The 23,212-nt window shown below is 44.7% G+C and overlaps 2 protein-coding genes across 9 annotated transcripts in view; both read right to left on the reverse strand.

Moving 5' to 3' along the window:
* Positions 1–22,891, reverse strand: part of GTF2I (general transcription factor IIi) — a 91,419-nt gene extending 68,528 nt beyond the window's left edge. For 4 of the 8 annotated variants that reach the window (XM_081297928.1, XM_081297925.1, XM_081297923.1 and 1 more), the window contains exon 1: positions 22,517–22,890. The gene's annotated coding sequence lies outside the window, so the exon portion shown is untranslated. Of the gene's footprint in view, positions 1–5,104; positions 5,127–21,508; positions 22,063–22,516 lie in introns of those variants that run through there. The other 4 variants (XM_081297922.1, XM_081297921.1, XM_081297926.1 and 1 more) reach the window with 3 other exon arrangements.
* Positions 3,618–5,820, reverse strand: LOC308652329 (tigger transposable element-derived protein 1-like; the record flags this gene model as incomplete). The annotated part of the gene is made up of 2 exons (XM_081300071.1): positions 3,618–3,679; positions 5,214–5,820. The coding sequence occupies 2 exons, from the start codon at positions 5,818–5,820 to the stop codon at positions 3,618–3,620; spliced, it is 669 nt and encodes a 222-aa protein (XP_081156197.1).
* Positions 22,892–23,212: the final 321 nt, after the last annotated feature.

Consider the following 23,212-nt stretch of genomic DNA (forward strand, 5'->3'; position numbering starts at 1 on the left):
TGTAGCTCAGTGGTGGAAAACAAGAGGCTAGCCAGACAAGGAGGCACACAGCTGTAACCCCAGCAATTCAGGAGACTGAGGCAAACTGGAGTCCAGACTGGGCAATTCAGTGAGGCCCTGTCTCAAAACAAAATAAATAAAAAGGGCTAAGAATGCAGTAGAGTACCTGTCTAGCACCTAAAGGCTCTGGGTCTGCCAAAAATCAAAGAAGAGCCATGAAACAAAAATTTAAAGCAAGAAAAATGGGGCATTTTGTTCTGCACTCAGAAGAAAGGCAGCTAGCATGATTTTTATTTCTGAACTTCATCAACAACTCCTTGGAACAAAAAGGAAAAAAAAAAATCAATGAAACTGTTGTGGACTCCATAAAACCTTAAATACAAAAAGATGGATCCCAGCCAGGCACGGTGGCCCGTAATCTGTGATCCCAGCTACTGGTAGACTTGAGGCAGGAGGATGGAAAGTTCCAGGCAATGCTGTCTTTTAAATATAGAAAGGGGGGCTGGGGTTGTGGCTCAGTGGTACAGCGCACGCCTAGCACATTCGAGGCCCTGGATTCAATCCTGACCTCCACACAGATAAATAAAATAAAGATATTGTATTCAACTACAACTAAAAAAAAAAAAACAAATATTAAAAAGGGGGGGCGGAGGAGGGTGACTGGGAATGTGGCTCAGTAGTTAAGTGATCCTGAGTTCAATCTCATGTACCAAAAAATAAATAAATATAGAAAGGGAAACTGAGCCGAGATGGTTCACAGGTAAGCACAGCATCAGGCTTTCAGCTCCTCAGTACTTAACACAAGGTACTCACTGTCCCACTGCGCAGCTTGATATGGAGAGGTGGTGAGGGAGAGGGGGTGATCTCACTGTGTAAGGCAGAAAATCAGTCATCAACAAACAACCCAGAGTATCCGGTCCAGAGATGAGCTATCAGACATGTCAGCTGACAGCCACTTCAGTAATTAAATTAAGATTAAATGACAGTTCAGTTCCTCAGTGGCACTGGCCAGTTTCAGTGTTCAGAAGCCACATGTACCTATATATAGAACACTCTCGTCACCACAAGAAGCTCTATTGGACTACTACAGAGATTAAACTTTATCAAATACATTTATAAAAATCCTCATGACCCGAGAGCCATCGCGGTGGCAGTTGTCGTGAAAGGATCAGTCAAACAAGGGCATACAAGCCAGCAGAGTCCAGCCCAGCTCCCATGAATTCTTCCCATAAAACCTCCAGGGATTCCTGGTCCAAGAGTGCACCTACGGGAAAAAGACCTGGTGGGCAGGCTCCTTGAGAAAAGGAACAAATGTCTCACAGTATGCTAAGGAGGAAATCCACATGCGACTCCAGGGACACAGATTCTCAATATAAATTAATAAAATCCCAAAGAACCCAAACACTCTCAGTGTCAGGAGCAGGCCTCCAGGATCCACTACACCTGCTACCTGCCGGATTGTAGATTTCTTCCTCTCAGAAAAGCACCACTTACATATCTCCACACCACCTAACAAAATGGGACTATACCAGTCTCCCAACACCTCAGTGAAGTTACCTTGGCCTTTTTATTTCCGTATTTTTAAAATTCTCAATACATAAAAGCATGCACATCTTCATAATTCAAGAGATGCCAAAAATTTTATATTGCCAGCAGAAATGATTAAACATATTGGTTCATATTGATTCCATCAGTCTCCCCAACATTTTGCAGAGCTATGACCTAATCACTATGAATGCCTCATTACTACTGACATGAATCTCTTTTTCATATTTGCATTTCTTAAAAAAAAAAAAAAAAGGGCTGAGGATGTGGCTTAAGCGGTAGCGCGCTCGTCTGGCATGCGTGCGGCCCGGGTTCGATCCTCAGCACCACATACAAAGATGATGTGTCCGCCGAGAAACTAAGAAAAAATAAATATTTGAAAAAAAAAATATTTGCATTTCTTCTTGGACAATTCATCTGCTACTTAGGTCCTAAGTCCATTACCAAACTGATGTCTGATGATGACTCTCAAATTCCAATCCTTGTTCCTTCTTTTGATCCTAATAGTTATTAGTGGATATAACTCAATTACTCAGTTTAGTGTATATGTATTTTAATGAAACACTGTTTTTTTTAAACAATTTGATTTTCATTTAAGATTTTAAAACATTTATGACATTCTTTGCTTGTTCTTTCTTGTATTTCAGATACCCCTTCTGCCTGAAGCTTATTCTTTAGAATTTCCTCCTGGTGACACTCTATTTTTGTTTGCTAAAGATTCTTTTCTTGAATAGGAACCTGGTTGGCAACTACTTCCTCTCAGCACAGTGGGTCGTCCATGTCTCTGGCCGGTGTGCTCTGGCTTCTACTGTTGCCACTGACAAGTCCCTTCTGCCTCAGCCTTCCCAATAGAACTCATTGCTATTATTTTTAAGATGCTTTCGTTGTGTTTGGTTTTATACAGCTGTGTTGTGTGTCGAGGTGTGGATTTCTTCTTATTCAATATTACTGCCCTTCATCAAGTATGGCACACCAACTATCCGCTCTACAGAGACCTCCCGTTTTCTACTACCTGACCTACGACGAGACTCGATTAAATGTCAGTTCTCCCTTTAAGTCTCTTACCCTCTTCCGTCTCTCATGTTTTCTTCTCTACAGTGAACCATGTTTCTTCTAACTTCCATTTCACTAATTCTCTCTTCATCTTATTTAAGAAAAAAAATTGGGCTGGGGATGTGGCTCAAGCGGTAGCGCGCTCGCCTGGCGCCTGGCGTGCGTGCTACCCGGGTTCGATCCTCAGCACCACATACCAACAAAGATGTTGTGTCCGCCGAGAACTAAAAAATAAATATTAAAAATTCTCTCTCTCTCTCTCTCTCTCTCCCCCCTCTCTCTTTAAAAAAAAAAAAAAGAAAAAAAAATTTTTTTTACTTGTACTTGGACACAACATCTTTATTTTTTTTACGTGGTGCTGAGGATCGAACCCAGGGCCTCACACGTACTAGGCGAGCGCTCTACCGCTGAGCCACAATCTCAGCCCCTCTTTTTTCATCTTTATTACTCCGTAGTTAAAAAAATCAACCATTAGGTTTTTAATTTTGCTTGTAATTTTCATTTACAAGATTTCTGTTTGCTGACACATCATATATCATAGTTTGCTACTCCCTTAAGATTTTCAAACCTGTCCCATTTCTTCAAACATAAATAAGGTTAATTATAGACTCCGGTAATTCCAAAATCTCAAGTCTTTGTAGGTCCATTCTGCTGCTTTGGGTGGTTCCCAGTACTTATTCCCAGTACTTATTCCCATAGATGCCCATATTTTCAATTCAATTCTGTGTGATCATTTTAAATTTAAAAAAAAGAATTATATATACACACACACACAAATGTTGTGTGCGCACTTGTGGATTACCATGTGCCTATATATATACACACACACACGCACGCGCGCACACACACACACACATGGCTTTAACTCAGTGATAGAATGCCTGCCTGGCATGCACGTGAGGCCCGGGGTTTGATCCCCAGCACAGGAAAAACAAAATGTCTGGAAGGAAAGAAGGTCATCCAGGTATGGGACCACCACCAACCTGGAATCACCACCATGATCCCAGCCCCCGTGGCACTCAGGAGCTGCTGTCCCACACCACAAACAGGATGAAGCTGATATGCTTCTCTAGGGTCTCATCTGGTTGAAGAGAAGATACTTCTATTTGACCCATGAGTTTTGTACAGGCTCTAAGCTTTGAGCCTCTCACCCGAAAAAGCTTTCAAAACAAGTTCACGTGAACATGTAAAAGTAATTCCCGTTTCCATTATCTGAATTCCCATTCTCTCTTGTGGGTCTGCACACACACACTGGAGACTGACAGAGTCCTGTGCATTCTAAGCACATGCTTTCCACTGAGCTATGTTTCTATTTTTTCCTTTCTCTCTCTTTTTTTTTATTATTACTTTTTGGTACTAGGGATTGGACCCGGGGTCACTCAACTACTGAACCACTTCCCCAGTTCTTTTTATTTTTTATTTCAGACAGGATCTCACAATTGCTCCAGGCTTTGCTAAGTTGCTGAGGCTGGCTTTGAACTTGCAATCTTCCTGCCTCAGCCTCCCAAGTCGCCCATGTCACAGGCATGTGCCACAGCACCCAGCAAATTTTCCTTTTACTACCAACCTTTCCTTCAAAATTCCTGTCTTGGCGATTATTTGGTAATTTCACACAAATTTTGTTTTAGAATTTTAGAATATTCTTAGTTATTATTTAAGTAAGAATGACTGTCCCCAACAACTCTGAGAACCTTGCCTTCCATATTCTTTATCCGTAAAACACTATGAATTGGAACTATCAATCTTGGATTACAGGATTATATATTCCCATTTCAAGCCAACTCAGGTGAAAAAGCGAAATTTTATTACTTCATTTAATTATATCTAAAGGCTGCACTGACCCCACACACAGCTTGATCCAAGAACAAAAATATATCATTAGACTCTTCTCCACTCCTTCCCCACAGGGCCTCACTTCTGCAGATGTCACCAGTCGTGACATGTGATATCTGCATGCATCTTTAAGTTTACTGTACTGCGATTCCAGGCAAAAGACTACTACATCTTCCTGCTAAATTTTCCACAACAGATCTGGACATTTGTGTCTTGAGCCTACCTAAATCCCAATTACCAGTAGCTAGTCACAAGACTGCATAGGATATGCTGTGATTGACAGGCTAGCTAGAGCCCTGTGGACTAGAAGGCAGAGCAGGCCACTGCTATCAAGAGGAAAAGGGATGGGATGGGCTGGGGATGTGGCTCAAGAGGTAGCGTGCTCGCCTGGCATGCGTGCGGCCCGGGTTCGATCCTCAGCACCACATACAAACAAAGATGTTGTGCCCGCCGATAACTAAAAAATAAATATTAAAAAAAAAATTCTCTCTCTCTACCTCTCTCTAAAAAAAAATAAATAAAATTTAAAAAAAAAGAGGAAAAGGGATGAAAAATCATTTATAGGCACCCAAAAAAACACCATAAGTCACCCCTTATCAACAGGGGTGCCCGCCAGGACCCCCAGAGAGGCCTGCATCTGCATCAAGCCCCCGTTTCCTCCTACTCAGCATACCTACTGTGAGGCAGGAACTGGGCACAGAGGAGGCTAACGCGGACAGTCCACCGCAAGCAGCCACGTGGACCCGACTCTCCTCTCAGCACACCTGGGGCCCTGTACTCACCCTTCTTCTGCCTGCTCTCATCACAGCGGGAGACTGGCTTTGGGTGGCATCCTCTATCCTTAACCAACTTTTCCCCCTCTTCAAGGAATAGGCCAGCAGCTTGCTCCTGGGCAGACACACCCTTTGGGCCTTTCAGTCCGAACCTGTTCCTGAACCTGTGCAGCCAGCCCTTGCTGGCCATGAAAGGCCTCCTCTCGGGCCCGCCGTCGCGCCTCTCGGGGGACGCCTGGCTCAGGTCCTGGTACAGGCTCAGCGCCTTCTGGCGCAGGGCGCTGCCGTCCACAGCCACGCGCCGGCTGCTCATGTCCTCCACCCACAGGCTCAGCGCCTTCTCCATCTTCACCAAGCACTTGTCCCGCACGGTGGCCGTGACCTTGGCGTTCTGGGGGGCCACGGCGAAGCTGGCCCGGATCTCCTTCTCCTTCTTCACGATTTCCCGGATGGAGAATTCGTTCTTACCGAAGATCTTGGCCACCTCCGCGTAGGACTTCTGCTCTTTCCTGACCAAGTCGAGAACCTTCACCTTTTCACTCAGCAGCAGCACTTTTCGGCTCCTCTTGGGTGCTTCCTCGTTGCCGGCCTGGGTGCTCTTGAGCTTGGGTGGCATCGTTAAAAGTGAAGAATTACTGGAACACAAGGCCGGCGACACCTGGGTGACACTGGACAGGGGCCCAGGTGGTGGCGCCGCCCCAGGTGGGCCAGGGCTGCCTCCCAACACCCACCGCTGCACCAGAGGCCGGACTTAACAACGGACTCCTTCTGAAATCTTCCATTTAACAAGTCCAGGCCATAGCTGGCCGCGGGTCCCTGGGACTTGGGGCAGGACGGCGCCCTCAGTCCCAGCGCCGCCTGTCCCGGTTATTCAATTGCCTCCGTTTTTCCATTACCCATTATTTTTTACTCCATGTTTTCTTTCCCTGCTTTGATTTTAATTCTCCTTTATGAGTTTTAAAGATGAGCCTGTTTGGCCTGCGGCCGCGCCATTCTTCATCTTCTGCTGGTTCTTCTGCTGGTGGCTAGTGTTTAATAGATGTGGTGACTTCTTCTATCTCTGAAACAGACTCCGGCCATTCTCCAAGACCTTCCTGGGTTTCTTGTTGGAGATCCATTCCAGGGATTAGGTTTATCGTGTCCTTGCTGATCTGATCTGTTGTACCTCAAAACAAGTCCATAATTAATTCCATATCGATTTTTTTGTCTGACTATACTTCTGTTTTAATTTATCAATCCTTGCTGTTAATACCGAACACCACCAAAAAAAAAAAAAAAAAAGTATTTTATAATGAGTGAAAGGAGAGCACTCTTGAAGATTTTTCACACACCGTCATAACTAACAGAAGCTGAGGTTCTTACTATTTGTGAACATGCTGTTCTCTAAAATACTTCTAATTTTCAATATATTTCTGCCTCAAAACAAGTTTCACATTAGACTGGTAAATGAGGAGGTACCATGACACTGATTTTTTTTTTAATTCCTTAAACATTCATGCTATATTTCTTTGGCATATATTATTTTCAACAAACATTTTTCCATTTCAGATTTACAACAATCATAAATCAACCTCTTTGTCCTAGTATTTTATAAATAAGCAAGCCCAGTCCAGAAAATCTTACTGTTACATATTAACATGCTACATTACATATACTTGATTTTATAAAATGAATCAGAATCTATGTCCATTTCCAAATTGCCATGCATAATAATAAAAGTCAGTTTTTTAAAAAATAATGAACCTGAGGTGAATAATTTATAGTGACTAGAAATGTAATACTAAATTCATGGCAACTCATCAGATTGCAACAAAGTTCATTTCCTTTTTGTCCATAAGGCAAATATTACAGTGGGCAATGCAGAGTGCTTTAATAAATCAACATAAATCATGTTGTATAAAGATAACAAACTTAGAATAAGTTATAGTCCATGTACATATGCCAAAATACACTCTACAGTCATATTTATCTAAAAAGAATTTTTAAGAAAAAGGAATTTGGTTCGAAGACAAAATTAGGAATGTCAGCCCAATCACATATATGAACATGTATGTCGTAAAACACTGCTGACAGGCAACTATCAGGCAACATTATGCCCTTTAATAAAAACAGCCATGAGTTTAAACAGTCATTTAAATTAGTAAAATATTATACTCACCACCTAAACTGAAGACCCACTCTAACTAGTAGGAAATGCATTTAAATAGCTCACAAACACCATGATTTCATTTTCTTCTACACAAAGTTCTGCAGACTGCTAAGTTTTCTGTTATTTTTACTTATTATAAGCAATTAAGATCTATCCTGCATATTTACTTAAATGTGGAGAGAAACTTCAACACTATAAAAATCATAAATATCCTAATTCAATGTTTTGCACTAGAACAATATCAGAACCCGATGCTTTTCTCAATTAACACTGACAAAATCTTCAAAATTAGTTAAAATAACTACCACTAAGATACTGTCCACAGAAGGAAGACAAAAGACACTGTTTAAGACAGGTGATGAGGTCTGGAGTTGTAGCTAGTGGTAGAGTGCTTGCCTCCTACGTGTGAGGCACTGGATTTGATTCCCAGCACCACATATAAATAAGCAAATAAAATAAAGGTCCATCAACAACTAAAAAAGTATATAAAAAAAAGACTGGTATGATATTCATAATTCCATAAATAATTCAACAGGTTTAAGGGTTTAAAAAAATGGGGAGAAGAGATTTCTGCCAGAAAAATCTCATCCAAATTTAAGGTTCTGACTTCTACTCCAAAAAAATGTCGCATGATATTCCTGTGCTGGCAATACCTTCCTCCTGGCAAATATGGAAGGCAGGCCACAATGCCTTGGTTTTCTGGTATCCTCAAGTTGTCTTCCTTCTTCAAGGTCTCGTCTCTAGTTACGTTTTGCAAAACTATAAAACTTAAATTTTACCAATTCAATTTATATTAAGAATCACTAGGGGCTGGGGATGTGGCTCAAGTGGTAGCGCGCTCATCTGGCATGCGTGCGGCCCGGGTTCGATCCTCAGCACCACATACAAACAATGATGTTGTGTCCGCCGAGAACTAAAAAATAAATATTAAAAATTCTCACTCTCTTTAAAAAAGAAAAAAAAAAGAATCACTAAAGCCAAGTTTCAACAAAAATATTCTTGAATTGTCTCCACTAACAGAAACATCACTAGTGAGAATAAAATAACTTCAAATATCACTTAATTCTACAGTAAAGTCAAATGGAATTTTAAGCTTTAAAAATTTTAAACCTTTATTTATAAAAGAAAGTCATTTCTTCAAAATGATGAGCACCCAAAGAAAATCTTAATCTTCATCTACAATGCTCCATATTTTTTCCTAAGATGGTGCCTAAAATGAAAAGGATCTAACTCCACTCAGCTGACATTATCCTAAAAAGGTCTGTTTCATTAAAATTTGTGGGGGTTTTTGGGAGGAGTGTTTGTTTTTTAGTACCAGGAATTGAATCCAGGGGCACTTAACCTCTGAGCCACATCCTCAGCATTTATATTTTATTTAGAGACAGGAATTCGGTAAGTTACTGAGGCTGGCTTTGAGCTGGTAATCCTCCTCCTACCTCAGCTTCAGGAGTAGCTGGGATTATAGACAAGCACCACTGTGCCCTGCTCATTAAAATTAGTTTAAATTATCCTGTAATACTATATTCTAGCAATCTTTTAGGGTGCTGAAAACATTTCCCTCTAAAATTAATGGTACTTAATAGCTAGCTCCATGGTTCTACCTTTATAGGTACAAAGTACTAAAGGCCAAAAAATTTTTTTTTTCAAAAGGAAACTTATTCATCCTTAAAACATTAGTTAATATACTTCCATTTCTTCAGTGTCCATTTGGTAATTTTGTAGAATGTTTTTAAACAATTTTTTAAATTTTAAAATGTTTAAGGTAGTTCATTGATCCTACTGGTTTGTCTTTTGAGTGATAGGAAAGAAATCAACCTACTCTCTTCATGTTTACAGAAGACTGACATTCGCTTGACAATGTGCAAGACAGACTTTTCTTTCCCCATAAGAATAACCACGAGGATGAGGCTACAGCTCTGCTTGAGCTCTCGCCAGCACACACATCCTGGGCGCACCTACCAGGACCACAGCAAAAACAAACAAACAAACAAAAAACTTGATATTGCAATCGTCCAAAATCACAGAATTCCTTTTTCTTTCTTGTGGTTCTGGGAATGGAACCCTGGGCCTTGTGCACACCAGGCAAGGGCTCTATCACTGAGCTACTTCCCAGCCAGAGAACTCTTCAGAATCCATTATCTATCAATTCTAGAAGGTGCTATCTTAGGAAACTTGCTGGTTGGTGTGTGTGTGTGGTCTTGTGAGAGTCCACTACAGCACACAGTGGCCAAGGCCAGAAAGTCCACCAACCTCATCTTCAGATACTTGTAACACAGATCCCAGATTCAGGTGTGGCTCTATGAGCAACAGAATATGAGGACAGAGGGGCTGGGGTTGTGGCTCAGTGGTAGAGCGCTTACCCAGCATGCAAAAGGCACTGGGTTCGAACCTCAGCACCACATAAATGTGATATGTGCAGTACTGGTTTTTTATTTTTTGGGTGTGCGTGTGGTGCTGGGGCTTGAACCTAGGGCCTTGTGCATGTGAGGCAAGCACTCTACCAACTGAGCTACATCCCTAGCCCTGTACTAGGTTTTGATAAATATGTGAACCTTGTATTAGATGATGCAGAAGAGATTTTTTTGGGGGGAGGGGTGCCAGGGATTGAACTCAGGGGCACTCTACCACTGAGTCACATCCCCAGCCCTATTTTGTATTTTTTTTTATTAGAGATAGGGGCTCACTAAATTTCTTAGCACCTCACTAAATTGCTGAGGCTGGCTTTGAACCCACCATCTTCTTGCCTCCGCCTCTGAGCCGCTGGGAGATTCATTCTTAAAGGCAATAAAACAACTAGGTCGGATCATGTTAAAAGGAGATGATATTACTCTGTTACAAAGTGGTTCTGGGAATGGAACCACTAGAAATGATCAATAAAGTGAGAAATTTACAGAGAAAGCTACCATCTTTTTTAGGTGTTCTTTGCTGGGAATACAGTTCTAAAACATTTGTTTTGATTACCCATTTTGATTACCTTTATTACCAGATGAAAACAAACACTGGGGGGCTGAGGGACTCTTTTTATTAAAAAATAAATAAAAAATAAAAAGAATCTGGATCTACCTCACTAGATGCTCAATTCCTCAAGCACTTTCAAGGCCAAACCAGGTTGTAAAATTCAATCCCATTTTTAGGGCTGGGGATGTGGCTCAAGCGGTAGCGCGCTCGTCTGGCATGCGTGTGGCCCCGGGTTCGATCCTCAGCACCACATACCAACAAAGATGTTGTGTCCGCCGAGAACTAAAAAATAAATATTAAAAAATTCTCTCTCTCTCTCTCCCTCTATCACTCTCTCTTAAAAAAAAAAAAAATTCAATCCCATTTTAGACATTTTTTCAAATCTCATCATCTACAATACTTAAGTTTCAGAAAAACAGGAAGGCTCTCTAGGACTCCGACAATAATCATAATGGTTAAATCCATTAAGTCCATGCACTGACTTTCACCACCATCCCCCCAAATTCCCTGCTCTCAGAGAAAAAGAAGTAGAATTCCTCAATTCTAATAAGGAAAAAAACACAAGAGACATTTCATTTTGTGTATCACCACACAAAATACTCATTAACAAAGGGCAACACGACACCCTATCTTAACTGAGGAGCCAAGCTAACTGAAGTCTCCACACAGCAAATATTGTGTCCTACCCCAGACTAAAGGAAAACACTAATAATCCCACCCCAAAATGCTTCAGCAGAGTCTAATCATGAATAAGAAATGGACAAATCCAAGTTAAGGGCCAATCTATTAAGTCCTGCCCAATAGCCTTCAGAGGTCCAGAGCATGAAACCAAAGCCTGAAGAACTATTCTAAAATAGAAACAGAAATAAAAAAGCACCTCAGGATGGGCAAGACAGCACACACCTGTAATCCCAGTGGCTTGGGAGGCTGAGGCAGGAGGATCCCAAGTTCAAAGCCAGCCTCAGCAACTTAATGAGGTGCTAAGCAACACTGTGAGACCCTGTGTCAAAATAAATACAAAAAAGGGCTGGGGATGTGGCTCAGTGGCTGAGTGCCCCAAGTTCAATCCCTGGTACCCCTAAATGGGGGGGGGGGAGGCACATCAGCCAGGTGCGAAAGGTACTACTCAAAGCTGATGCAGGAGATCCCAAATTCAAAGCCACGCAGGTCAACTTACTGAGACCCTTGTCTCAAAACTTAAAACAATAAGGACTGGAGACAGGGCAGCGGATGGACGCCCCTAACTTCAGTACGCAGAACTGCTAAAGAAACACAGGAACAATAAAGCACACAGAAAAATAGGAAGCTGGGTGGAGACCCCTCCTGGCCTGGACTCCTCCACTGTTGTGCAGAGACATCTGGAAAGCCCAGTGGGAAGCTCTCAAGGATGTATGGGCAATTTTTATTCCTTTGCTGTTCTGGTCACTGTTTTGCAAGTTTAAAAGTTTCAAAATAATTTTTAAGGAAAGGGAATGTAGTTCAGTGGGAGAGCAAGTGCTCAGGATACACTAGGCTCAGGGTTCAATTCCCAGCACCACAAAAAAATAACAATTTTTAAAACACTAAGTACATATGTGCCAAGCTAATTAAAATTTTCTCCAAGGAGCCAGACACAGTAGTGCACACCTGTAATCCCAACAGCTCTGGAGGCTGAGACAAGAGGACTGCAAGCTCAAAGCCAGCCTCAGCAAGGGAAAGGTGCTAAGCAACTCAGTGAGACCCTGTCTCTAAATAAAATACATAATAAGGCTGGGGATGTAGCTCAGTGGTTGAGTGCCCCTGAGATCAATCCCCAGTAGCTGCGCCCCCCCCCCAAAAAAAATCCTCCAAGGGCTGGGGGTACAGCTCAACAGGTGCTCCCAGGGCTTTGACTGGTTACATTTTATCTGTATTGGCTACATAAAAAAGCTGGAAATGGGCTGGGATTTTTTTCCTTGCATTTTAAGAACTACAGCCACGTGCAGTGGTGCACACCTGTAATCCCAGTGAGGCTAAGGCAGGAGGGTTGCAAGGTCAAAGCCAGGTTCAGCAATTTAGTGAGGAGGCCCTGTCTCAAAATAAAAAACAAAAAGGGTTGGGAATATGGCTCAGTGGTAAAGCATCCCTGGGTTTAATCTCCAGTACCTCCTCCCAAAACAATAAAATAAAAACACACAGGAGCCTAGCACTGTGTGGGAACTGTCCCCTGAGCTCGGTCAGCCTTGCTTTCCTCAATCTCGAGATGCACACAGTGCCCACCTTCCCCACAGACTGCTGTGAGCACTGGAACAGCAACCTCAGGACCCTCAGAATCACTACCTCTGCAGGGGACTCCAGCCCCACACTCCCATCTCCAGCTCCCACATCCTCCCACAGAGACCTGGTTACTTTTGCCCCACACTCCCCTCTCCAGCTCCCACAGAGACCTGGTTACTTTTGCCCCACACTCCCCTCTCCAGCTCCCACATCCTCCCACAGAGACCTGGTTACTTTTAAAGTAGTATTTTTCTGGTTTTGGACTAGTTTAAAATTAGTCCTTGTAATCAATCAAAATCTGTCACTTCTGCCTCTGAGGAAGAGACTTCCAAAAAAGTTCTTTAAATGCACTACTTTCACTTCACCAAACTGAGCACTCAATAGTGCACCAAGATCCACCTGTAACTTGATTCCCAAACCCTGCCCAGCCTGGCTACCCTCTGGGCACTCTGAGTCTGACTGTGTAAGCTCAGTCCACCAGAGACCATATCTGGACCTGTAGCTCCCAGGATTTCTACATTCTTTGCTTATTTAACCCAGAGGATCATTGGAATCCACATTCATAAGAGCTCATCTCCAAAGGGTTAACAGGTACTTCCCACATGGAAATAAATCAGGTTGGTATTTCACTCAGAGAGTCTTGTCTTACATATGTGTAATAGGAAGGTAGGAAGTATCACTACTTACACTAATATATCCACTTCAGTGGACAGCATAAACTGAACAAACGAATCCACTTTAGTTCATTTAATCTTTAGAAAATACACATTTAACGACAGCAAGTGCTTTGAAATAAAAAATAGATATCCCTAAGCCAAACCCTTTGATGAAGACAGATTTTTAAATCAAGATTCTGAAATTTTTAGGCTGAGACTGGTAGGACATCCCTGTCATCCCAGATAATTGGAAGGCTGAGGCAGGAGAATCACAAGTGCAAGGCCCTGAGCAACTCAGTAAGTCTCAAAATAAAAAGGGCTGGGGGTATATTTCAGTGGTAAAGCACTACTAGGTTAAAATACCCAGTAATAATAATAATAATAGAGCCAGGCATGGTTGCACACATCCCAGCAGCTCAGGAAGCTGAGACAGGAGAATCAAAGCCAGTAGTTCAAAGTCAGCTACAGCAAAAGCAAGGCCCTAAGCAACTCAGTGAGGCCCAGGCTCTAAATAAAATACAAATAGGGCTGGGGATGTGGCTCAGTGACTGAGTGTCCTTGAGTTCAATCCCTGATACCAAATAATAATAATGATAGATAGATATGAATAGATATATGCACACAATAGATATATGCTGTTTATAGCAGCACAATCAATAATAACCAAACTATGGAACCAGCCTAGGGGTTCATCAATGCAAGATTGGATAAAGAAAATGTGGTACAGATACACAATGACTCAGAAACAAAAAACAATTAAGCAGGAGCAGTGGCACACGCCTATAATCCCAGTGACTCAAGAGGCTGAGGCAGGAGGATCACAGCTCAAAGCCAGCCTCTGCAGCTTTGTGAAGCCCTAAGCAACTCAGTGAGACCCTGTCTCAAAAATAAAAACTAGAAAGGGCTGGGGATTTGGCTCAGTGACAACACCCCAGGGTTTGATCCCTGGCTTTCCCTTCCCCCCAAAAAAAGAATGAAAGTGTGTCATTTGGGCTGGGGATGTGGCTCAAGCGGTAGCGCGCTCGCCTGGCATGCGTGCGGCCCGGGTTCGATCCTCAGCACCACATACCAACAAAGATGTTGTGTCCGCCGAGAACTAACTAAATAAATATTAAAAAAAAAAAAAACCTCTCTCTCTCTCTCCTCTCTCTCTTTAAAAAAAGAAAAAAGAAAGTGTGTCATTTGCAGCACAGAGGATGAAACTTGAGAGGACATGTTAAGTGAAATAAGTCATGTTTTCTCTCATGTGAAGTCTGGGGGATAGGAAGGAAAGAGGAACAAAAAGGTGTGGAGGAGTGTTTCGTGAAAAATCAAAAATCAGCAGAGGAAAGGGACCGAGGTGGGAGAGGAGAAGGGAAGGGGAAAAAAACGGGCTGGGGATGTAGTTCCCTGGTACAGCACCTGTCCAGCATGTAGGAGGCCTGGGTTGGGTTCCATCACCAGTACCATAAATAAATAAAAACAAAATACAAGAAAAATCTCATCAGCCATTCAGGAGAACCTACCACTTTTTCTGGCACAAAAGTTTAAGAGAAAATGTTTCTAGGCATTCATTAAACTTTTAAACTGACAGTTCAGAATTCCAAGTACAGCAGCTTGTTCTGCCAACACACAAAGAATGTGTCCCTTTGACCTTACTCCAGATTTAAAAATCATTTGAAAGAGGAAATGAAAACCAAGTCCCTATCATGTATAAGTTCACTTTATTTTTTAAAATGTATTCTTCACAGAAGGTAGGTGATAGGAAAAAGGTGTTTTGCCAGAACTGGTGTCCTGTCTCCAAATACTATCCATTTCAATCCTAAATTTACTAAAAATGACCATAACCTATGTCCTTACCACATAAGGGTGTTACCAGAAGGTAGATAGGTACTTGATAAAGTGCTTCATAAAACACTCAGCAAGGGGCTGGGGATGTGGCTCAAGCGGTAGCGCGCTCGCCTGGCATGCGTGTGGCCCGGGTTCGATCCTCAGCACCACATACAAAGATGTTGTGTCCACCAAAAACTAAAAAATAAATATTAAAATTCTCTCTCTCCTCCTCTCTCTCTCTCTCCCTCTCCCTCTCTCTCTCTCACTCTATTAAAAAAAAAAAAAAAAAAAAAAAACAGCAAGCTGAGTGTGGTGACACACACCTGTAACATCAGCTGCTCTGGGAGGCTGAGGCAGAAGGATCACAAGTTCAAAGCCAGCCTCTGCATCTTAGGCCCTAAGCAACTCAGCAAGATCCTATCTCAAAATTCCAAAAAATAATAAAAAGGGCTGGAGGTGTGTCTCAGTGGTAAAGCACCCCTGGGTTTAATCCCTGGTACCAAAAAAAAAACAGGGGTTGGGGTGGGGGATGTAGCTTAACGGTACAGCTCTAGCTTACCATGTATGAGACCATGGGCTCAACCCCAACACCAAAAAAAAAAAAAAAAAAAAAGGTTTATACTATATATGCTTTAACATTTTTTTTAAATCACTCCAAGAAACCACTTAATGTTTATTATTAGCATGTGTGAAGGCCTAGGTTCAATTCCCAGCACTGCAAAAAGAAGAGACCACTTGGAAAAAAGAAACGGAGTGGAAGTGTTGATGATGGAAAAGGCGGGCGCAAACTCCTCTCACAGGGCATCTCTATGCTAGTGAGAGATGTGTGCAGAGCCATCCATATTCTTCTGCCACAAAGAGGGGTTAAACATACATACAAGGGCTGGGGATGTGGCTCAAGTGGTAGCACGCTCGCCTGGCATGATCCTCAGCACCACATTATTTTTTTTTTTTTAAAGAGAGAGTAAGGGCTGGGGATGTGGCTCAAGCGGTAGCGCACTCGCCTGGCATGCGTGCGGCCCGGGTTCAATCCTCAGCACCACATACCAACAAAGATGTTGTGTCCACCAAAAAATAAATAAATAAATAAATAAATATTTAAAAAATCAGCTTTATTTAAAAAAAAAAAAAAAGAGAGAGTGAGAGAATTTTTTTAATATTTATTTTTTAGTTTTTTCGGCGGGCACAACATCTTTGTTTGTATGTGGTGCTGAGGATCGAACCCGGGCGCACGCATGCCAGGCGAGCGCGCTACCACTTGAGCCACATCCCCAGCCCCTCAGCACCACATTAAAAAAAAAAAAAAAAAGTTGTGCCCACCAAAAACTAAAAAATAAATATTATAAAATTCTCTCTCTCTTTAAACACACACACACACACACACAATGACAGCAACTCTTGCTCCCAGGTGTAGGTAAGAAAGATGTGAAAACAAGGACTCCAATGATACCAGACAATGCAAAATTCTTATGCACAGCTGCCAGAAGGCGGAAACAATCCAGGTGCCCATCCACAGATGGGAGAGACCAATAACAGAACATTACTCAGCCTTAAAAAGGACTGGTGTTCTAGAACATTCTATAACTTAGAGCAACAAAAACATTATGTTAAGTGAAATAAGCCAGACACAAAAGCACAATTACTGTGATTCCAATTATGTGAAATACCTAAACCAGGATGGCTGTAATCCCAGCTACTCGGGAGGCTGAGGCAGGAGGATGGCAAATTCCACACTCACCTAGGTAACTTAGTTAGAACAGATCTCAAAATAAAAATTAAGAAGGGCTGCAGATGTAGCTCAGCATAGAGCACCCCTAAGTTCAATCTTCATGACCAAAAAAGAAATATGTAGGCAGGACTGGGGTGTAGCTCAGTGGCAGAGCACTTGCCCAGCACCATGAGGCTCTGCAAAAGAGAAAAATAAAATAGGCAAACTCATAAAAACAGAAAACAGATTAGCAGTTACCAGGGGCTAGAAAAAGGAATGAGGCATTTTTATTCCATGGGTACAGGGAGTTCTCTTTTTGGGGTGATAAAAAAGTTCTAGAAATAGAGGTGTGAATGGAATTAACGCTACTGAACTGCACATTTTAAAATACTTATTAGGAAAGAAGGAAGGAAAAGTGGAAGAAAGAAAACAATGAAAGAACAGGTGGAAGGAAGGAAGCCGACAAATCTTCTTGTAAGATCAATTTCTCTGCCATTTCCCCTTGTAGACATAATATGGGCCATCTGTCATCCTCCTTTGTCAAATCATTTCATAAATGAGATAATGAAATGTAATTCAGTGTTTTAAAGTCTTAAGACCAGAGTGGGGGGTTGTAGCTCAGTGGTAGAGTGCTTGCCTAGCATGTGCAAAACCCTGGGTTCCATTCCCAGGCATGGCAAAAAATAAAGTAAAAAGTCTAAGACAGCCTGGTGATACACACCTGTGATCCCAACGATCTGGGAAGCTGAGGCAAGAATATCACAATTTCAAGGCCACTCTCACCAATTTAGGGAGATCCTCAGCAACTTAGTGAGACCCTGTCTCAAATTTTTTAAAAAGGGCTGGGGATATAGCTCAATGAATCAATCCCCAGTACCAATTTACAAAAGTCTACAACCAAGAGCAGTTATTCATTCTAGTTCAGTTCCAATATTTCATTTTCTCATTGAAAACAACTTTTGATCTGAGAACAATCTATAGATAAGCTCTATTCACATTTACATGAGAGTCAATAGTAAGGCCTGTACTCACATAGAGCAAGTTATTTACAACAATATATTAAGCAACATTTTCTCAGTTTCATTAATCAAACTATCAAATTTCTTTTTATATATATATTTTCTTAGTTATACGTGGGCACAATATCTTTATTTTGTTTATTTATTTTTATGTGGTGCTGAAGATCGAACCCAGGGTCGCACACGAGCGAGGCGGGCGCTCTACCTCTGAGCCACAACTCCAGCCCTAAATTTCTTTTTTTTTTTAGTATTGTTTTTCAGTTATAAGTGGACACAATACCTTCACTTTGTTGTTTTTATTTTATTTTATTTTATTTTTTAGTTTTCAGCGGACGCAACATCTTCATTTGTATGTGGTGCTGAGGATCAAACCCAGACTGCATGCATGCCAGGCAAGCGTGATACTCCTTGAGCCACATCCCCAGCCCTTCACTTTGTTTTTATGTAGTGCCGAGATTCGAACCCAGTGCCTCACGCTTGCTAACAGTGGGGCCTGACCACAAATAAGGTAACTTTTCTTACTTCCTTAATTAGGGCAAAAAAATATTCAATTATTCCTAACTCCCTTACTCTAATTTCTATGTCAAATATGAAGATTCCCAATGGAGAAAGAAGGCACCACCTTTAGACTTATGACAGGGGCGGGGGATGTGGCTCAAGCGGTATCGTGCTCGCCTGGCATGCGTGCGGCCCGGGGTTCGATCCTCAGCACCATATACAAACAAAGATGTTGTGTCCGACGAAAACTAAAAAATAAATATTAAAATAAAATTCTGTCACTCTCACTCTTTAAAAAAAAAAAAAGACTTATGACAGCGTAAGATAAAAATAGGAGTGAACTTATGTGTTAGGCAACTAGCTCCAGAAAGCTAGTTTTCGATTGTAAATTCACTATTTACAAAATAGACATGATTAGTCCCCATTATATAAATATATCAGCTCTAACCTAACTAACCAGATGTCATTTCAAATAGCTACCCTAAATAGGATCACACTCCACTATTCTCTGCTTCCTCAATTATACCCTACTATGTTCACATACTGTGCTTCTTTCAAAAATAATTTCAGAGGGCTGAGACTGTAACTCAGTGATAAAGTGCTTGTCTTGAATGTGTGAGGCACTGGGTTCAATCCTCAGCACCACAAAAATAAAGATACTGTGTGTTCATCTACAACTAAATTTATTTTTTTTAGAATTTTAATATTTGTTTTTTAGTTTTCGGCGGACATAACATCTTTGTTTGTATGTGTTTTTTTTTTTTAAGAGAGAATGAGAGAGGAGAGAGAGAGAATTTTTAATATTTATTTTTTAGTTCTCGGCGGACACAACATCTTTGTTGGTATGTGGTGCTGAGGATCGAACCCGGGCCGCACGCATGCCAGGCGAGCGTGCTACCGCTTGATCCACATCCCCAGCCCTACAACTAAATTAAAAAAAAATATTTCAGGGCTGAGAATATAGTTCAGTGTTTGAACACTTGCCTACCATCTGTGACGCCCTGGGTTCAGTCCCCACCACCACCACAACAGAAATGTTCTCCTTAGCCACTGTACACATGATGTCATATTCACAAAGGGAGAAGTCCATGAAGAACTACGCCCTTGTCCTTAGAGTTTCATTAGAGATCAACACTGTACTAAATATTAGAAGTTATTACTGGCTACTAATTTTTACTTCCTCAATAAGTTTAATTTGCCAAAGTATCCAGCATGTATTTTCATAGCTACTGTAAACTGAAGGTTGGCCTCCTGTATTACACAGTTTGAGTGAACAAAATTATTTGAAAGCCACCTACACCAACATGCCTGTAATCCCAACAACTTCAGGAGGCTGCAGCAAGACAATGGCAAGTTAGGACAGCCTGGGCAACTAAGCAAATCACTGCTGAAAAATAAACAAAGGGCTCAAACCACACATGTGATGGCACATAGTAATCCAAGTAATTTGGGAGGCTAAGGTAGGAGGATCACAAGTTCAAGGCAAATCTCAGCCAGTTATCAAGGCCCTCCCTCAGCAACTTAGGGAGATCCTGCTTCAAAATTAAATAAATAAATAAATAAAATCTGAGTATTTAACTTGGGGGTAAAGAGCCCCTGGGTTCAATCCCCAGTACCAAAAATTAATTTCAAAAAACATTAAAGGGCTGGGTATGAGCTCAGCGGTGGAACACAATGGGGTCTAGTCCCAAGATCCCCCCAAAAAGAGAGCCTATATATAGTCAAAAAAAATTTGGGGGGGGGTGTACCAGAGATTGAACTCAGGGCCACTCGACCACTGAGCCACATCCCAAGCCCTGTTTTGTATTTTATTAGAGACAGGGTCTCACTGAGCTGCTTAGCAGCCTCGCTAAATTGCTGAGGCTGGCTTTGAACTAGCAATCCCCCAGCTGGGATTCCAGGCCTGCACCCCACGCTGGGCCCTGTATATAGTTCTTAATGAAGTTAGAATCCAGGGAGAGCGGAGCCAGTCCTCCAGCAACTCTGACATTCTCTGGCTGTATCAGACTTTCTACTACTTACTCGCGGTGGGGGAGGGGGGTAAGCAGACACGGAAGGCCAGACACAGGCAGGGGACACTAAGACACAGACTGCAAGAAGAAACACGAAAACTGCAGCAGAGGTGAAGAGGGAAACCGGGAAAGACAGAAGGACAAAAAATATAGAATGAAGATCAAAGTACACCCTTCACACTTCCAGTGTCAGGGCCAAGCTCTGCAGGGCCACCCAGACCTGAGACTCTGAGGAGGGTGAGAGGGAGAAAATAATAAAACAAGTGTCTTAGGGGGACGCTCAGGGGTCCCCTCCGCAGTACCCAAAAAAAAAAAAAAAAAAAAAAAAAGCTTGTACCATGGATAAATTAATAAAAATGAGTGGGAAAATTAATCAACTATTTAGATCTCCAATTTAATTCTGCATTTAAATCTATAACCCCCCTTTGAAACTGGAGGTTAATTAGTTTAATTCTGCACTTAAATCCATAGCTCCTCCTTACACTGGAGATTAATGTAATCACGACTAACAAAAAAAATTCTTTAACTCCGAACCAGTTTTCCAAGCAATCTACAGTAAGCCGCTCAACTTATTTTTGGTTGAGATCTAAGTTTAAAGTAAAGAAGAGCAAACATCTAGAATAGATTTACCTCACTTAACTCTGCACCACCGTGAACGGTTCCCCAGCGCAAACCCGGGAAACGCAGTCCACAGCACCACCTGGTAACGAGTGGAAACGCGAATTCCCAGGCATCACCCAAGCCGGCCCTGCAAGCCGCGCAGCCGAGCCCGCCGCGTTCACCTGCAGGGCAAGCAAGTGCAAACTGCCACTTCTCCTGGCCCGCTCCTCATCCACAGAGTGGAATTTCAGGGTTATTACGACATAACATCTCTGGCACAGGAGACGCATGAGGTCGTTAGCTGTAGTTACAAGTACGCGTTAGACACTCGGGCAGAACCGGGGGAGAAACGGAGAGACGAAAGGGCACCGCACACCCGGCGGCTGGGCCAGACCCCCGCGGAGGAGGGGCGGACGAGTGGACAGCGGCGCGATGCAGCGGCGCGTCCTCACCGGACACTGAAAGGAGGCCTCCCAGAAGCAAGGGCAAGGAAGTTTTCCCAGCCTCGACAGAAGCAAAGTCAACGCCGCCTAACGGTGCGAACCCAGACCGGGAAAGCAGGCGGCACGGGAGCCCAGGCAATGCTCGCCACCAAAAGGCAAAAAGAAAGAAAACTCAGCTCCTGGGGTCGGGAGCCGGCCTCGCGGGGCACTCTACCTGCGTCCGCAGTGCAACCCAACTTCCCTCACTCTGGCGCCCTGCGGGCCTGGCCGGCCATTGTCTGCAGCGCCGTGGCACTGCGAAGCGGCTCCCGTCGCGCTCGGGAGGAGCGTCGCTCCACGGGACCCCGCGTCCTGCTCTCGGCCGCAGAGGAGCGCAAAAGCCGAACGCGGGGGCGGCGACTTGAGAAAAGGCAGAACTTCCCAAAGAAAAGTGCAGGGACCAGAGGGCACCGCGCTCCTCCTCCGCCCGGCGCTCTGCACCCCGCCGTCCGGGTGCTGGCGGAGCCAAGCGGCCTTATGCTCAGGGCCTTTCGGCCGCGGTCTTCCTTCCGGTCATTGTGTGTATTTCCACCACCCCCCAAAATCCGACGGGTCCTCCGGGGCGCCGCGCCCGGCCGGCCCGGGACAAAGCCCACTGCGGGCTGCACCTGGGAGCGGGGCGGGGCGCGGCGCGCTGGGCCACCGCTCGGGAACCCGCCCGCGGCGCCCGACCCCGCTGCAGTTGCCAGGCAGCGCGGCGCCGCCCCCGCGCCCGCCGGCCAATCCCGCGCGTCTGCTGCCCCGGCGCAGGAGCCCCAGAGACACCCGACGGGCGCGACCCCACGGCTCGGGCCTGGCACCGCGCGCGCCCCCGCACCGCCGGCCGGCCAATCAGCGCGGTGAGGCCCGCGCGCTCGCTCACGCGCGGGGCCGCACGCGCGAGGTGCCCCCCCACGCCGGCGGGCGCGCGCCCATCCCCCACGGCGGCCCGGCGCGCGCGTGCAACCGCCGTCCCCCGCGACCGCGGCCGCCCCACCCCCACGCCCCGCCGCACGGCCACCGAGGCCGTCCGGCCCGGGTCCGCCGCGCTGGGGGGCGGCCGTGCGCCCCGAAGGCCGTCGGGCCGCACGCACCCGGCGCCCCAGTCGCAGGCCCCAGCGGGGCAAAGTCTCGAATAAAGGCCCTGCTCGCCATGGCACCCGAGGCGGGGGCGGGGGTCCAGGCGTGCGGCGAGGGGACTCACCCGAGTGCAGCCGCCTCCGGGCAGCGGGGGGCCGGAGTACGAAGGGCGCGAGTGGGGGCCGCGCGCGCTGAGGCCGCCGCGGAGCAGCTTCGGCTGAGGGAGCTGTGAGCGGGCGGGAGGTGAGGGCGAGGGGCCAGTGCGTCTCGGCCGCGCTCCTGTCACCGCCGCATGGCCGCCCCGGCAGGGCCTCACTCAGCGCCTCGTTCCGCTCTCGGGGGACAGAGGGGAAAGGCCGGGGTAACTGCGGCAGGAGGGCGGCCCGGCTGGAGAGCGCGTGCGGGGAAACGGGGGGGGGCGACCGGGTGGCCCCTTTTCTCTGCTCTCCGAGCTTCTCTCTCACCCTCCTCCTCCTCTTTTTTTTTTTTTTTTTTTTTTTGTTCCTCGAATGCTCGCTGCGCGTGCGCACCCGCAGCACCGCCCAGCGGGAATTGTAGTTCCTGATTGGTCCCCGCCAACGCGGTGGCGGGCTTTGTGGACTACAACTCCCAGAAGGTTCCGCGGAGGGGAGCCCCGAACCCGAGGACGAGGCGAGCGCCGCGGTGCCCGGCCCTCTCCGGCAAGGGCTGTCAATGGAGGCGCGGGTGGTGGGAGCAAGAACATGGCTGCACCTGGGGCCTGCGCGGCCGCCCGGGTGGGGGAGGGGAGCTAGGGCGAAGGAACAGAAATGCAGACCGGCCGTGGCCCGGGCGTCCGCAC

This window comes from Spermophilus citellus (assembly GCF_964194105.1).
Source record: "Spermophilus citellus genome assembly, chromosome: 6".
NCBI lineage: Eukaryota > Metazoa > Chordata > Mammalia > Rodentia > Sciuridae > Spermophilus > Spermophilus citellus.